Source organism: Artemia sp. Qi Xiang Cuo, chromosome 6 (genome assembly GCF_049724085.1).
Source record: "Artemia sp. Qi Xiang Cuo chromosome 6, ASM4972408v1, whole genome shotgun sequence".
Taxonomy (NCBI): domain Eukaryota; kingdom Metazoa; phylum Arthropoda; class Branchiopoda; order Anostraca; family Artemiidae; genus Artemia; species Artemia sp. Qi Xiang Cuo.
The window spans coordinates 40,716,319-40,733,531 of record NC_142799.1 but is presented as its reverse complement, the minus strand read 5'-3'; the positions used below and the strand labels follow the sequence as shown (position 1 = coordinate 40,733,531).

At 37.3% G+C, this 17,213-nt stretch overlaps 1 protein-coding gene across 1 annotated transcript in view; it reads right to left on the bottom strand.

Moving 5' to 3' along the window:
• LOC148951235 (putative ATP-dependent RNA helicase DHX35) overlaps positions 1–17,213 on the bottom strand; it is an 86,975-nt gene that overhangs the window by 44,757 nt on the left and 25,005 nt on the right. Inside the window, exons 3-5 of the mRNA XM_089090192.1 lie at positions 15,943–16,122; positions 15,331–15,471; positions 563–728 (exon numbers count right to left, since the gene is read on the bottom strand). Coding sequence (XP_088946318.1) covers positions 563–728; positions 15,331–15,471; positions 15,943–16,122 — 487 coding nt within the window. The remainder of the gene's footprint in view (positions 1–562; positions 729–15,330; positions 15,472–15,942; positions 16,123–17,213) is intronic.

Sequence of the window (17,213 nt, the reverse complement as noted above, 5' to 3'; positions counted from 1 at the left end):
AAAATCACTAAAAAAAATACAAGAAAGACAACAACGACAAAAATGAACAGGAAACTAATTTTATCTTGCATGATTGATTGGAGTTTAACGTCCCTTTACTCAGATGATGCATTCCTTTTTTAAATAAGAATTTCGTCTTCCTCACTCGAAATAGGTGACAAAGCACAGTTTGGGATCGAAAAATTTTTTCAATTTTTTTTTTTACAAAACCCATTCTTATCTATAAACAGATTCTTGGATACTATCCTGGAAACTTAGGTCAAATTTAGTACCAACAAACTAAGATTCTTCTAAAACCATAATTTGGACAGCCAATATATTTTAAAAGTTATATTTGCCCAGCCCAAGAATCGTCTACGTTCGTGAGCAATCAGTATTGTGGATGGGATAGAAACTTGGGAACAAGTTTCTATACCATGCCCTAATTTGGACTGTAGATTCATCCATAAAATCACACTAGCGTGACACAACAGCTATCTGAAACGGAGAAGATACACTCTTCTACACTTTTATAAAATAAATGGTTATTTCATAACGTAAAAGAAGAAGAATAGAAAACTACCTTTCAAATAATGAATCTCAACTGGGTGTAATATGCCAGAGATGCTAATGACAGAAGCTGTAGGCTTTGCTTCACTGTCAGCTTCCTGACTCAGATCAAAGTAGTTACAAAGATGATCAGCATTCACTGTTGCTGAAGATATTATCAATTTTAAGTCACGCCTTTGCTATAAAATTCAAAAAAGAATATGAAGGCAAAATAAATTGAACAGAGAAATATGATCGATCAGAAATAATAGGCAGGGGCAGCTCCTAAGTTTCAAACGGAAATCCCTATAGTGCGCCACATATTTTGAATCTACAAGGAAAACAAAATTGATTCTGTCTGAAAAGAATTTTAAAAAACACCTGTTCTAAATAAATCCGACTAATTTGTTGTTGTAGGTTTGTATTATTTAAACTCCAATATGGAGTAACACTTCAAGTTAGATAACATTTTAGTGGATATTGGCCACTTTATAGAACTGCCTGTATACCCAAGAACATACAAACACGTAGCATCTTATGGAGGTTGCCCTTTGCCATCTTAAAGATTGCCCCAGTGAAAGTTGATAAATTTAATAATCGAACTTTAATAAATCCATTAAATTTAATTATTGCATTATAATCAAAAACTTACTTTCAACCTGACCGGACAAAGATTGTCAGCTAGCTGTGTAAGATTAACCTTATGCAGCAATTTACAGTAATCATAGGCAGCGCAATAGCGCTGCCTATGATTACCGTATGTTGGCACAATGTATTATTTTTTTTTCTCTATACCCGGGCACTTCGTATCGAAGGAGTTGTCGTAAAAACTTCGAAAAGGGCTCATTCGATTGGAAATTGGAGTGGCTAGTGCCCTTTTTAATAGTCGAAAGTGATTGGAGGGCAACAAGCCCCCCCGCACGCCCAGACTTCCCCCACACACATCCAATCAAAATTTTGAGATAGCCATTTTGTTCAGCGGAGTTGATTTCCAGATAGAAAATATGATTAGTAGAGGACACCCCCCCACACCCCTCGGGGAAAGGGTTTTAAGTTATGCCCTGAGGGCATATAAGAACCATGTTAGCACAATGTATTATTTATTTATTTTTGTCCATTACAAGAGGGCACTGCGTAACGAAGAAGTTGTCGTAAAAACTTCCAGGAAGGTTCATTCACTTGAAAATTGGAGTGGCTTGCGCCTTTTTTAGCAGTAGAAAGTAATCGTGGGGCGACTGAAATCCTTTATATGCTCACCGTTTTCAGAAACAAGTCGAATCCACAATTTGATAAAGCCGTTTTTTTACGCTTAGTTGAATTTCAGACAGAAATTATGTTTTTAAGGAGGACACTTCCCCACAGATTTCAGGGCAAGGGTTGTAAGTTATGCCCTGGGGGCATTTAAGGTTTTTTATAGAAGGCGTTGTCGTATAAAACTTCAAAAAAGGCTCATTCGATTGAAAATCCAAAGGGCTAGTGCGCTTTTTATTAGTCGAAAGTGATTGGAGGGCAACTAGCCCCCTCCCCACACCCATTATTCCCCCAAACTCATCCAATCAAAATTTTGAGTTAGCCGTTTTGTTCAGCGTAGTTGATTTCCAGATAGAAAATACGTTTTTGAGGAGGACACTCCCCCACAGCCCTCGGGGCAAGAGTTTTAAGTTATGCCCTGGGGGCATATAAGAACGATGTTGGCACAATGTATTATTTTTTTTTCTCTATACCCGGGGACTTCGTATCGAAGGAGCTGTCGTAAAAACTTCGAAAAGGGCTCATTCGATTGGAAATTGGAGTGGCTAGTTCCCTTTTTACTAGTCGAAAGTGCTTGGAGGGCAACTAGCCCCCCCCCCCCGTCCACGCCCATCATTCCCCCAAACACACCCAATCAAAATTTCGAGATAGCCATTTTGTTCAGCGTAGTTGATTTCCAGATAGAAAATATGTATTGAGGAGGAAACTCCCCCACAACCCTCGGGGCAAGGGTTTTAAATTTATGCCCTGAGGGCATATAAGAACGATGTTGGCACAATGTATTATTTATAATATTTTTTCCTTTAGAGCAGGGCACTTGGTATCGAAGAAGTTGTCGTAGAAACTTCGCAAAGGGCTCATTCAATTAGAAATTGGAGTGGCTTATGTCCTTTTTAATAGTCGATAGTGACTGGAAGGCAACTAACACCCCTTCCACTCCCACCATTTCCCGAAACACATCCAATCAAAATTTTGAGATAGCCATAGCGTAGTTGATTTCCAGATAGAAAATATGTTTTTGAGGAGGACACTCCCCCAGAACCCTCGGGATAAGGGTTTTAAGTTATGTCCTGAGGGCATATAAGAACGATGTTGGCACACTGTATTATTTTTTTTTCTCTATACCCGGGGACTTCGTATCGAAGGAGCTGTCGTAAAAACTTCGAAAAGGGCTCATTCGATTGGAAATTGGAGTGGCTAGTGCCCTCCCCCCCCCCCCCGACGCCCATCATTCCCCCAAACACAACCAATCAAAATTTCGAGATAGCCATTCTGTTCAGCGTAGTTGATTTCCAGATAGAAAATATGTTTTTGAGGAGGACGCTCCCCAGAACCCTCGGGGCAAGGGTTTTAATTCATGCGCTAAAGGCATATAAGAACGATGTTGGCACAATGTATCATTTATTATTATTTTTTTCATTTAGAGCAGGGCACTTCGTATCGAAGAAGTTGTCGTAGAAACTTCGAAAGGGCTCATTCAATTGGAAATTGGAGTGGCTTGTGCCCTTTTTAATAGTCGAAAGTGGTTGGAAGGCAACTAGCACCTCTTCCACGCCCACCATTTCAAGAAACACATCCAATCAAAATTTTGAGATAGCCATTTTGTTCAGCGTAGTTGATTTCCAGATAGAAATTATGTTTTTAAGGAGGACGATTCCCCACGGCCTCCAGGGCTAGGGTTATGTGTTATTTCCTGGGGGCAGATAAGGTTTTTATAGAAGGCGTGGTTGTGGAAACTTCAAAAAAGACCCATGCGTTTACAAATTCGAAGAGCTAGAGCCCTTTTTGATAGACTAAAGTGATTGAAGGGCAACTAGCCCCCTCACGCCAATTATTCTCCCACACACCTTCAATAAACATTGCGAGATTGCCACTTTGTTCAGCGTAGCTGATTTCCAGATAGACAATATGTTTTTGAGAAGGACACTTACACACATCCCTCAGGGCAAGGATTTTAAGTTATGCTCTGAGGGCATATAAGAACGACACTGGCACAATGTATTATTTATTATTTTTTTCCTTTAGAGCAGGGCACTTCGTATCGAAGAAGTTGTCGTAGAAATTTCGAAAAGGGCTCATTCAATTGGAAATTGGAGTGGCTTGTGCCCTTTTTAATAGTCGAAAGTGATTAGAAGGCAAATAACACCCCTTCCATGCCCACCATTTCCCGAAACAAATCCAATCAAAATTTTGAGATAGCTATTTTGTTAAGCGTAGTTGATTTCCAGATAGAAATTATGTTTTTGAAGAGGGCACTCCCCCACAGGCCTCAGGGCAAGGGTTGTCAATTATGTCCTGGGAGCTTATAAGATTTTAATAGAAAGCGACTTCGTAGAAACTTCAAAAAGGGCCCATTCGATTGGAAATTGAAATGGCTAGTGACCTTTTTAATAGTCGAAAGTGATTGGAAAGCAACTAACACCCCATCCACGCCCACCATTTCGCCAAACACATCCAATAAAAATTTTGAGATAGAAAATTTGTTCCAGGACGTTCAAAGTTCAGGAAATTACACCTTTGAGCAGGACAAACCCCCCATAGTCTTCAGGGCAAGGGTTATAAGTTATACCCTAGGGGCATATAAGGTTTTTTATTGAAATCTTTGTCGTAAAAACTTGAAAAAGGGCTCATTCCATTTGAAATTCAATGGGATACCCTTTTTAATAGTCGAAAGTAATTTGAGGGCAACTAACCCCCCTCTCACGTCCACCTTTTCACCAAACACATCCAATCAAAATTTTTAGATAGCCATTTTATTCAACGTAGTTGAAAGTTTTTGAAATTAGGTCTTTAAGGATGACAACCCCTCCCCCCCCCGCAGCCCTCAGGGCAAGGGTTGTAAGTTATGCCCTGGGGCATATAAAGTTTTTATTGAAAGCGTTGTCGTAGAAACTTCAAAAGAGCTCATTCAATTGGAAATTGAAAAGGCTAGTGCCTTTTTTAATAGTTGAAAGTGATTGGATAGCGACTAAAGCCCCTCTCACGCCCACCATTTTCCCAAACACATCCAATAAAAATTTGAGATATCCATTTTGGTCCACGTAGTTAAAAGTTCTGGAAATTAGGTCTTTTAGGATGATATCCCCCTCAGAGCCCTCAGTGCAAGGGTTGTAAGTTATGCCCTGGGGGCATATAAAGTTTTTCATTGAAAGCGCTGTCGCGGAAACTTCAAAAGGGCTCATTCAATTGGAAATTAAAAAGGCTAGTGCCTTTTTTAATAGTTGAACCTGATTGGATAGCGACTAACGCCCCTCTTACGCCCACCATTTTCCCAAACACATCCAATCAAAATTTTGAGATATCAATTTTGATCAACGTAGTTGAAAGTTCTGGAAATTTAGGTCTTTGAGGATAACAACCCTCCCCCCCACAACATTCAGGGCAAAGGTTGTAGGTTAAGCCCTGGGGGCATATAAGACTTTTATAGAAAATTTTGTCATAGAAACTTCAAAACCACTCATTTGATTGGAAATTGAAAGGACTAGTGCCCTTTTTAAAAAACAAAAGTGATTGAAGGGCAATTAACCCCCCTTTCACACCCACCATTTCCCCAAACACATTGAATCAAAATTTTTCAGAAGGCCATTCTGTTCAACGTCGTTTCAGGTTCTGGAAATTAGGTCTTTGAGGATGACACCCCCCCCAAAAAAAACCCTCAGGGCAAGGGTTGTAAGTTTTTCCCTGGGGGCATATAAGGTTTAATATGTGTATGCTACCACTGCTATTACAACTACCACTGGTCCCCGGCATAGCACCTATAAGAGAATAGATTTGTGCCTTCCTCAAATCCAATTTTTATTTACAAGATACTCTACCTTATTCCTGAGGTAGAAACTTTGCGAGATACTGACTGGATGCTGTTCTTAATTACTCATCAAGAGACTTAGAAATTTAATAAAAATGAAATGGCTGTGACATTTCAGAATCCTTGCAGAATAGTTGAAATATCTAAGAGCTATGTATTTCTAACAAAATTAATAATCAAAACTAGTATTATTTTTATTCCTCGAAAATTACTGTATACAAAAGTTAGAATACAGTAACATAAAGTTCGTCATTAATCTTTGAATATTAGTGCGTCGAAAAAAAACTCCTTGAGGCAAACTTGAGGAGTATATTAGAGCTGCAGGATGTGGCTCTAGTTATAGTGAATGAAAATCCACTTATCCACTCTGTGTGGACTGAGGCCATTTCTCTTCTAAGTCACTATCATACCTACTACCAAAAATAGTCTTTCTGCGGTCACACTAGTCGCAGGAATAGACAATAACTTGCTGGCAAGTGCCCTGGGGGCATATAAAGTGTTTATGAAAGCGTTGTAGTTTCAAAAAGCGCTCATTCGATTGGAAATCGAAAGGACTAGTGCCCTTTTTAATAGTCGAAAGTGATTAGAAGGCTTAACATATTTATACTAAAGATCGATGTGGGTATAATGTATTATTTTTGTTGTTGTTGTTGTTTAGACCAGGGCACTTCGTATCGAAGGAGTTGTCGTGGGAACTTCGAAAAGGACTCATTCGATTGAAAATATAAAGGGCTGATGCCCTTTTTAATAGTCGAAAGTGATTAGAGGGCAACTAATCCCCCTCTCACGCCCACCCTCCCATTTGCCCACTATGTTTAAAAACTAAATGTTGCCTTAAGATTAAGTCAAAATGCACTGTGTCAAGGCTAATTCCCAATAAGGCATCTCAGCAGTATCCCAAGAACGACTGAGGGTATTATTTTTTTGCTGAAAAAAATACGAATGAATGTGCATTGTCAGTTTAATATACATGCACTGATATTTAGCAATCAAAATGTTAATATCATTTGATTTATTAAAGTTATAAAAGTATAAACCTTTATATTTTTTTCAGTAAAGTGCAAATACAAAATCTGGCCCTCAGAAGGCATAGGGGTTTTGAGCCCAACTTGTGTTAATTTCTGCCCGTTTTGAGTTTGACTCGGTTATTTATTGTAATTTCTGTTCGTTTTGGGTTTCATTTATTTATCGATGCTGATTTGTGGTAGTTTCATGCTTGGTAGATTATTTGATTTTATTTTTACTCATTTCTTGTTTATTGGGGTTCTTTACTTTCCTTTGAAAAACTTATTTTGTGAATTTTTTTTTAATTAATAATCAGGACAGATGGTATCTTAGTTTAGGTAGACTTCGTGCAGGGAAGGAAGCTAGTAATAACAATCTACTTCTACTGCTTTCTAGGTACAATAGCCAGTACGGTATTTTGTCATTCGATAGCCAATAACTTAACTTGGAATTCGAGTTACGGTAAAACGGCTAACTTGGATTATGTCATTGTAAATATGCTCACTTCAGGAACTTTACCATCCGTATACATTTACAAACCCGTATGACTGAAAATATAATGCCTTTGATTGGCAAAATTTTATCTGCGTTTAGTTTGGTCTAAACTCCCCATTAGTGAAGAACTTATCTGATACTGGGCCTGTTTATTCTATGTTTAAATTAAATGATGAGATTACAATTAGGAACTAAAATGAATCTAAGTCGTCAGACGAGACCAGTCCGAGTCTAGTGAGTTCTAACGTAAGGCAAAATATAGCACAGGTGATATGAATGAATTTTTTAAGATTCTTAGAGCATGCTTGAAAATTAATACTCATGCATTCTTAATAAGGAAGCTGTATCCATTGAAGACTGGAATAGCAGAATAGACAAGGCACAGGACGTTCACCGCAGTAGAAAAAAAAAAAAAAAAAGATATAACGGTTGCTCGGTGAGGCTCCAAATTTGGTTGCTTCGAAAGTCCGAGGAAGTTGTACGCTAGATGGTTCCCAGAAGAATAGTCTAGGGATGTATTTTTAAAATTTCGCTTGAGCAACTTTGTAACAAACAATTGACCGTACGGTAAAGGTGGTCAATTCTGCTGTTTAAGTTTATAATGAAATATTATTTAAGATGGCTAGATCAGAAACTACGAAAGAAGAATGGTTGGTTTCCAAACGAAATTGTACTTTTCAGCAATCTAGCTAAAGTGAAACAAAAAGTAGATGATTCTTGGACGGGATGGGAAGAGTTTACAAGAAACGATTAAAAGGAATCGGAAACTTCATTTGATAGAGCAAGGAATGAAACTCTAAATCGAACGGAGAGGAAGACGGGCATGAGCAACTGTATTTGTCTTAGGTGAAATTTTACTGCGATGAGCTGTTGGTAGTAGTAGCTGTAGTAGCAATCTGGAAGAATAGCTTTGGACGACAAACATGGGAGTATTTACTCAAAAAAGCTGACCAAGGTTAATTAATACTTTATATTCATTTAAATTAAGATGTCACAGGAATATAGCGTTCCCTTCGAAAAGTAAAACTTGAGATTCGCCCTTACGTTGAGAGATTTGCCTGTTTTTAAAAAGCATACCTTTCAAATTGCTAAATGCTTGCAACATGTGCATTTAATAAAACATAAGACAAGAAGGTAATTACCCGAAGGGTTCTAGTTAAAAAACGATATTCAGTTCTGATTAAAAAAGCTTCTATGAAAGAGGAAGATCAACAAAAGCTCAGTCCTTTGAAAAAGGTCTCACGACATTGACCAACTGTGTTCGTTCCAATCCATTCTTCATTAATGGACAAGGGACACAGAGTAAAGTCAGACATTTCAACCTCACCTATCACCAACAGTAAAAATTAATTAATTTCACCAGTCACAATACCATAATATTAATAACTCAAAATTTAAAATTGTCTAGTTCCAGTACCTATTCAATAAACTCCCTTACTTACTTATTCCTGACCACACAAATATCTACTGTATTAAAGAGGCATTTATAATTATTCTATTGTCAAGGGAATAGTTTTGAATGAAGAGACTTAGTTTAAAATTTCAATAAACATATATTAATAGAACATTTCTATATTTCAAAGCCTGAAAGTTTTGATTGATATAATCTAAGGGGTAGACGATGTAACATACATGCAATACAGGGATTAAGGACTCAAAGAGCAGGTCGATGTATCATTTTACCCCTCAATTTCAGCACCCAGCAGAATTCATTTCTTTAGTAGCATAATATTTGATTATGCTACTACTACTAACTCACTGCAGCACCAAGCCACCTGAGGCCAACACAGTCACGCACAATCATCCTCCATTCCAAAATATTCAAAGCCTCCCTTTTAAGATCCTCTTATCCCTACCGGAGAAGACCTACTTTTCGTTTGGCCTTAGACGGTTGGTCAACAACGACAATCTTTGGCAATCTGTCTTCCTTCATCCGCGGAACGCGTCCAAGCCATCTCATCCTTTCTCTCATTTAGCCGTAGAAAGCGGTATTGAACCACATTTTTAGTAGAGCTTACTGTTTGAGATACGGTCAGTATTTCGGGGGCCCAAAACAATCCGTAAGCAATTCCTTTGGAAAACGTCTTGCAAATCCTTCTCCGTTTTTTGGAGCGCCAACGCTTCAGAACCATACCTGACCACTGTCATCACAGTAGCTTCCCATATTCTAATCTTGGTTCACATACTTATCTTTCAATTCACCCTGGGTTCCAAACACCCTGAAGACTTTATCGATCTTCTCATTACCCAAAATCATCTCTTCAAATTTTAGTCTTCTTGACATTAATTCTCAAACATATTCTTGCAATCTGAACTCGCGAAACTCCTAAATGTTCATTCATTTGTTAATATTTTCATCTAAGCTGCTTGAATCATCAGCATAATCTAAGTCTACGGCAGTTTTGCTTCCCCATTTGATTATGTGTTCTCCCATTGTCTTAACTGTGTTCCATAGGACAAAGTCGATAAAAATGATCCACCTAAATGGGGATAAAACGCAACCCTCCTTAACTCCTGATTTAATACAAAACCAGCTACTAACATCATTTCCTACCTTAACTGCAGCAATGTTGTTCTCGTATATATCACTAATCACTTACTGCATTTATCTGGTATCAAAGGCAGCGCAATCGTGCTGCTTAAGTAAAGAGAGATGTTTCCACAATGTATTATTATTTTTTTGTTTTTTTTTCCATACCACGGAACTTCTTATTAAAGGATCTTTTGTAACAGCTTGAAAAAGTGCTCGTTTAGTTGGAAATTCGAATGGGTTGTACCCTTTTCATAATCGAAAGTGACTGGAAGGCAACTAACACCCCTTTCACGCCAACCATTACTCTAAACACATCCAATCAAAATTTTAAGAGAGCCATTTTGTTAAACGTAGTCGATTTCCAGATAGAAATTACTATTTCTCTGGAAGTCATTAAACCCCAGTCCTCAGGGTAAGGGTTTTTAGTTATACCCGGGGAGCATATAAGAATGGTGTTTGCAAAGTGTATTATCTATTATTTTTTTCTTTAGAGCAAGGCATTATCGAATTATTATCGAAGGCGTTGTCGTAGAAACTTCAAAAAGGGCTCATTCAATTGGAAATTCAGAGGGCTAGTGCCGTTTTTAATAGTCGAAAGTGATTGGAGGGCAACTAACTCCCCTCCCACGCCCACCTTTTCCCCAAACACATCCAATTAAAATTTTGAGATAGCCATTTTATTCAACGTAGTTTTAAGTTCTGGAAATTAGATCTTTGAGGATAAACCCCCCCCCCCCCCCCACAGCCCTCAGGGCAAGGGCTGTTAGTTATTCCCTGTGGGCATATAAGGTTTTTATAGAACGCGTTGTCGTAGAAACTTCAAAAAGGGCTCATTCGATTGGAAATTGAAATGGCTAGTGCCCTTTTTAATAGTCGAAAGTAATTGGAAGGCAGCTGGCACCCCTTCCACGCCCACCATTTCCCAAAGCACATCCCATCGAAATTTGTAGACTGCCATTTTGTTCCACGCAATTTAATGTTCTCGAAATCATAACTATGAGTAGGACACTCCCCCCACCGTCTTCAGAGGAAGAGGTATATATTATACTTTGGGGGCATATAAGGTTTTCATTGAAGTGGTTATCGTAGAAACTTGAAAAAGGGCTCATTCGATTGGAAATTCAAAGGGCTAGTGGCCTTTTTAATAGTCAAAAGTGATTTGATGGAAACTAACCCCCCTGTCACGCCCACCTTTTCCCCAAACACATCCAATCAAAATTTTTAGATAACTATTTTATTCAACGTAGTTGAAAGTTTTGGAAATTAGGTCTTTAAGGATGACAACCCCTCTCCCCACATCCCTAAGGGGTAAGGGTTGTAAGTTATACCCTGGGGGCATGTGAGGTTTTAATACAAAGCGTTGTTGTAGAAATTTCAAAGAGGGCCCATTTGGTTTGAAATTGAAAGGGCTAGTCCCCTTTTTAATAGCCGAAAGTGATTGAAGAGCAAATAACCCCTCTGTCACGCCCATCATTTTCCCAAAGCATTCAATCAAAATTTTGAGATATCCATTTTGTTCAACGTAGTTGAAAGTTCTGGAAATTAGGTCTTTTAGGATGATAACCCCCTCAGAGCGCTCAGTGCAAGGGTTTTAAGTTATGCCCAGGGGGCATATAAGGTTTATATAAAAAGTAGTTGTAGAAATTTCAAAAGGGGTTCATTTAAATGGAAATTGAAATTACCCTTTTTAATAGTCAAAAGTGAGTGGAGAGTTATTAACCCCCATCTCACGCCCACCATTTCCCCAAAAATATTCAAACAAAGTTTAGAGATAGCCATTTTGTTCAACGTAGTTGAAAGTCCTGGAAATTATGTATTTAAGAATGAAAAGCCCCCCGGGGCCCCCAGGACAAAGGTTGTAAGTTATGCCCTGGGGATATATAAGGTTTTCATAGATAGAGTTGTCGTAAAAATTTAAAAGGTGCTCATTTTAATGGAAACTGAAAGGGCTAGTGCTCTGGTTAATACTTGTCATAAATTGATGGGTTACTAACCCGCCTCTCGAACTCATCTCTCCCCCAAACCCATCCAATAATCACGTTCACATAGCCAGTTTGTTAAACGAAGTCGAACGCGATGTAACTCAGGTTTTTGAGAATGACAACCCCCCCCCCGCCCTCAGGGCAAGGGTTGTACAACGAAAAAAATATTTAAAAAGAGAAAAACGAGGATTACACAAGCCAGTGAAATAAAATGCAAATATTTCTGTCAAGACCTCCGCTTGACCGTCCTTTGTGCACGATAATAAAATAAAAATTACTAATGAAAATACAAAGGTATTATAACAAATTCCAAACCTTAGGGCAAAACACAGCTAAAATTTGACGACCTTTCCATGTAACGGTGAAAGGGTAACTGAATAAAAAAATACAGCACTGAATGGGATTTTAATTTTTTAATTTATACAGAGCATTTTTAAAAACTAAACGCTTTCCAGGTAAAACATCGTCACAGATTAGATGAGGTTGCAAAATGTGATTTTTTTTTATATTTTAAGGTTTGAAATTTTGTATAGTAACCTTGGATTTTTATCAGTAATTTTATTTTATTATCATGCACTGAGGACGGTTAAGCGGAGGTCTTGACCAAAATATTTGTATTTTAGTCCATATTTTTTACTGGCTTGAATAACCCTCGTTTTACTGTTTTTTAATATATTTTTCGTTTTATCATGAATAGCCAGTTTGGTCTCAGAAATTATTTGCAAGGGTTGTAAGTTATGCCCTGTGGGCATATAAGGATTTTATTGAAAGTGTTGTCGTAGAAACTTCAAATGGCCTCATTTGATTGGAAATTGAAAGGGCTAGTGCCATTTTTAAGAGCTGAAAGTGATTAGAGAGCGACTAACGCCCCTCTCACGCCCACCATTTCCCCAAACACATCCAATCAAAATTTGAGATGGCCATTTTGTTTAACGTAGTTGAAAGTTCTAGAAATTAGGTCTTAGAGGATGACAACCACCCTAATGAATGTGCAAATGAATGAAAAATACAAATGAATGTACTTTGTCAGTTTAATATACATATACTGATATTTAGTAATCAAAATGTTAATATTATTTGATTTATTAAAGTTTTAAAAGTAAAAACATTTATATTTTTTTCAGTACAGTGCAAATTATGTTCTGGCTTTGGGAAGGCATAGGGGTTTTGAGCCCAACTTATGTTAATTTCTGCTCACTTTGAGTTTGACTTGATTATTTATTATAATTTCTGTTCGTTTTGGGTTTCATTTATTTATCAATGCTGATTTGTGGTAGTTTCACACTTGGTAGGTTTTTTAATTATGTTTGTGCTCATTTTTTGTTTAATGGAGTTCTTTACTTTTCTTTGAAAACTTATTTCGTGGAAAAAGTTTTTTAATTAATACCATACAAGGATAGGACTTTCGCTAAAGCACTTCTATCAGCTGAATCAAAGGCCCACTCATGATCTATAAAAATGAGGAATAAAGGCGTTTGATGACTCAGACACTTCTCAACTATTAATTTAAGAGTGAAAATTGGTTCGACGCACTCTCGAGCCCTTCCTAAAACTACACTGTTCTTGTTTTAAGACTTTATCTACAGCATCTAAGTCTAAAAAGTATCATCATACTAATTCACTTGCTTCCTATAGATACCAGGCTAATGCCTCTGTAGTTACCACACTCACTCTTATCACCTTTCTTATAGAAAGGTTTAATTGGAGTTTTCCTAAAATCACTAGGAAGTTTTCTTTCTCAAAATTATATTCATAATCTTCAGTAACTTATCTCTAACCTCACAACCGCCACATTTAAAAAACTCTTTTACAACACTATCAGCACCTCGGGCCTTATTATTTTTAATCCTTTGAGTACTGTCACTAACTCTACCATAGAAAATAAATCTTCCTTGATATCCAAATTGTCACAAACTTTTTCATTCTTTTCTATATCTGTTCCTGTGACTCTATCACAGTTTATCACATTCTCAAAATCTTCTGCCCATCTCTCCTTTACTCTTTTCTTATCACTAATTGAGGTCCCGTTCCTATCTTTAACTGGGACAAGACCAGATTGACTATTCCCCCTCAATTTATTAACAAGCCAGTACAATATTTCAATATTATGCCCTCTGGCTGCATCTTCCAGATGTTTTCCTGATCTTTGAGATCTTTTTGCTGCATCTTCTAGATTGCCGGCTCTTCCAGAGCCGGCAATTTTATACACGGCCTCCGCTCCACACCTCCTTAATTCACATTTTAATGCTTTCTCCACTTTATTTACATTCCTCTTATCTTCGTACGATCGATCACTCAAAAAATTCTTGTACAAGCCCCTTCTCCGTTCTATTACACATAAAGCATTTTCACTGACATTCTTAGCAGCGTTTCTAACTTTCTTTCCTCAGACACCATCAGCGACTTCACAATTATTCCATCCGCCTTCTACACTGTCAAATTTTAACGCTACAGTTTTGTATTCAACTGTTCCTGGAGAGTTTCTCTCACATTCTCATTCTGAAGTCTACCAACGTCACAACTTTCTGGAAGGTAGCTACTGTTACTAAATTTTAGTTTTAAATTAAACCTAGCCACTAACAAATGATGATCTTTAATTTTAACATCAATAACAGCACTCCTATACATCTTGTATAGATAACCTAGTATCTTGTATCGATCCTGTCAGTCTTCGGTTTACAATAACGTAATAAGTAAGGTTAGCTGTCTTACCATCATGTGAATACCATGTTAATTTATCGGCCATTTTATGGCCAAATACTGTATTGGTTATAACTAGAATGTTATACCTACAAAATTGCAGCAGTCTGAAACCATTACAGTCCTCTAAAACCCCTTAATAGAATACTATATTTCTAACTTGGATTATGTCTGTTCTTTCCTGTAGCTGCAAGACAAATTTATCAAAGTCACTTCTATCTCTATCAGTCGGTCCCACTGGGGCATACACTACTATGACTGATATCCTGCATTATTTTGTCATAAAATGAGCGATTAGCGTTCTATTACTAATACCTTACCAACCTAAATATGACTTAACACCTTCCTTATTCATCATGAACCCTACTCCCTTCCTATGCACCCCATCCTTCCTGCGTAAGTAAATAAATTCTATATAACTTAATTTCTTGTTTCCTTCCTCTGGGATATAAATTCCTGAAACTCCTAATAAGCCCAGTCCAGCAATAAATCAAAAGTAATATAATATAAATTTAGACAACAGTCATTTGTCTTTACAACATAGGCAGGATTTAGGAAACAATTCTCAGCGGAATATTGATATTATATCAATTTTCCTTTGTGCTGTATGTGAAAGAACATGCTTAATAAAATCGGTTTATTGATATTATAACAATTTTTTTTTTCTGTCTAATTGAAAAGGTTACGACCGATGCAATATTTCTTTGGATGGCTGGGAGATACCACCTGCTGTGAAATATTCCTTTTCTTAATGTTTTTTACATTGAGACGTTTCCAGTGAAATTAAGGACTTTGCAAATTAACAATTTGTTATTAGACCTGGTGAATCCACCCTTTTAAAACTTTAGCGGGCAAAATTAATCAATGAACACTTCTGTTTTTGCCCCCCCCCCCAATATAAAGCGAAGTAACGTTGCTTTATAGTAATAGTAACATCAATGAAACTGCTTGTAAGGTCAGATTTTATTATAGCGAAAAATCTATCGTGAACACAAATTTAATAAGCTGCAAAATGCAAGAAAAATATTTACCTTCATGATTTTCTTCAGCAATCCAAGAACAAGGTCAGTCAAGAGCGTTCGCTCGTGAACTTCATCAACCATTATAAACTTGTATGGCTTCAACACTGGGTCATACAGGATTTCTCTCAAAAGCATACCTTCTGTCATGTACTAAAATAAGATTTTTTTTGTATTTATGGATTTGCTACACACACAATAAATACACAAGTTTGAACGAAAGATATGGTATCATTTATTTATCACAAGATTTCTGCAAAGCAATTTTTGGAAGTCTCACTTACAGCAAACTGTGATTGGTGGATTCAAGGGTCGCATTTAACGATTTTAGCTAAAATAATATAAATCGTTTTCCAATTATGTGCAGTTTTTCGTGCAAGGTCAAATGTTGCAGCCTTAAAAACAGCTCCAAGAATTTGCTAAAAAGGTATGACCAAGAGAGAGTAAGAGAGAGAGAGAGAGAGAGAGAGAGAGAGACAGAGAGACAGAGAGAGAGAGAGAGAGAGAGAGAGAGAGAGAGAGAGAGAGAGAGAGAGAGAGAGAGAAACCAAGTATTTCTGAGCAGCAAATCATAGATTAGAACTATATAAAGCGATAGCTTGCAGATTTAACCAGTAGTTTTACCTTAATTTTTGTTCGACCTGCTGATGTACACTCGTCAAAACGGATAGAATAACCAACAAGATCACCAGCTATAACTCCTTTCTCTTCAGCAACTCTGCACGCTAAGGACTTGGCTGCCACACGCCGAGGTTCAGTAATGGCAATCGCCCCATCTTTGCACCATCCTGCTTCATATATGTACTAAAAGATTTTTTATTTTAATATTACCAGCCAAATGTATGAGGTATCCAAACGTTGTGTTAGAAAAATAGTTTCAGAAAACTCAATTTTTGCGACCTACAAGAGAGATTCCTGGTTTTCCCCTTTGCACTTAGTATGCGTTTGTGTGCGTGAACTGCATGCAATGATCATACACAAATTTTGACTATATCCTTTTACATTTGGGATAATGGATCCAGATCCCATTTTGTTTCAATTTTTGTCTACCCAGTTAATCCATCTTTTATTTTCAAGTAAAATTGAAAAATATTTGGGTAGACCTTCTTTGTACTAGAGAGGTAGACCTCCAAGATATTCTTTGTGCCAAGTCTGTTCAAAGGTTTGGAATTCCTATCCCACTTTACTTCTGAATTTTTTTTCTTCAGCTTTTGAATTATTTGAAACAAAATTTTCGTCTAATGAGTGAGAATGATATAAATAAAATGCCTATATTCACTATCTAGAGCAAAAGACCCTAGAAAACTCCTGAAAATTTCCTTTTGAGCAACGAAATCCACCTTCCCATTCTCCTGTTTTGCTCAAGAGATGTGCAATTTGTAGGGTAGGCATTAGGCAAAGTACAACTCTACTTATGCTGCCTAAGCAATGGGAAATGATGCAAGCACTTTTGGTCAGCTTCACCGATAAAAGTGTCACGCTAACAACACGTTGGTATAGTTTATTTTCAATTGATTAAACACTTTAGTTGTCAACCCCTTAAACTTTTGAAAATAGTATGACCCAAGAACAAATTTTCTTTAACAAATGGTCACAAGTTCTTTAAAAACGGTCTCAAAATGTAATATTTCAGTTTAAAACCAACTTTATTCTTTAGTTTCATATACCCAACCAATAATAATGTTTTGGGAAATGATCCAACAGGCCTTCGGGGACGAAGCAATAGAAACCAAACAGGTAAAGGAGCGGTACAACCATTTCAAAGATGGTCACACATCAGTGGAGAGTGAAGCACGTTCTGATGGGCCCTCAGAAGTAGAAATGAGCCATTGGCCAGAACCAGCCATTGGCCAAGCAAGGACCCTGTTGATGCAGTATCGTCCAATTACGATCAG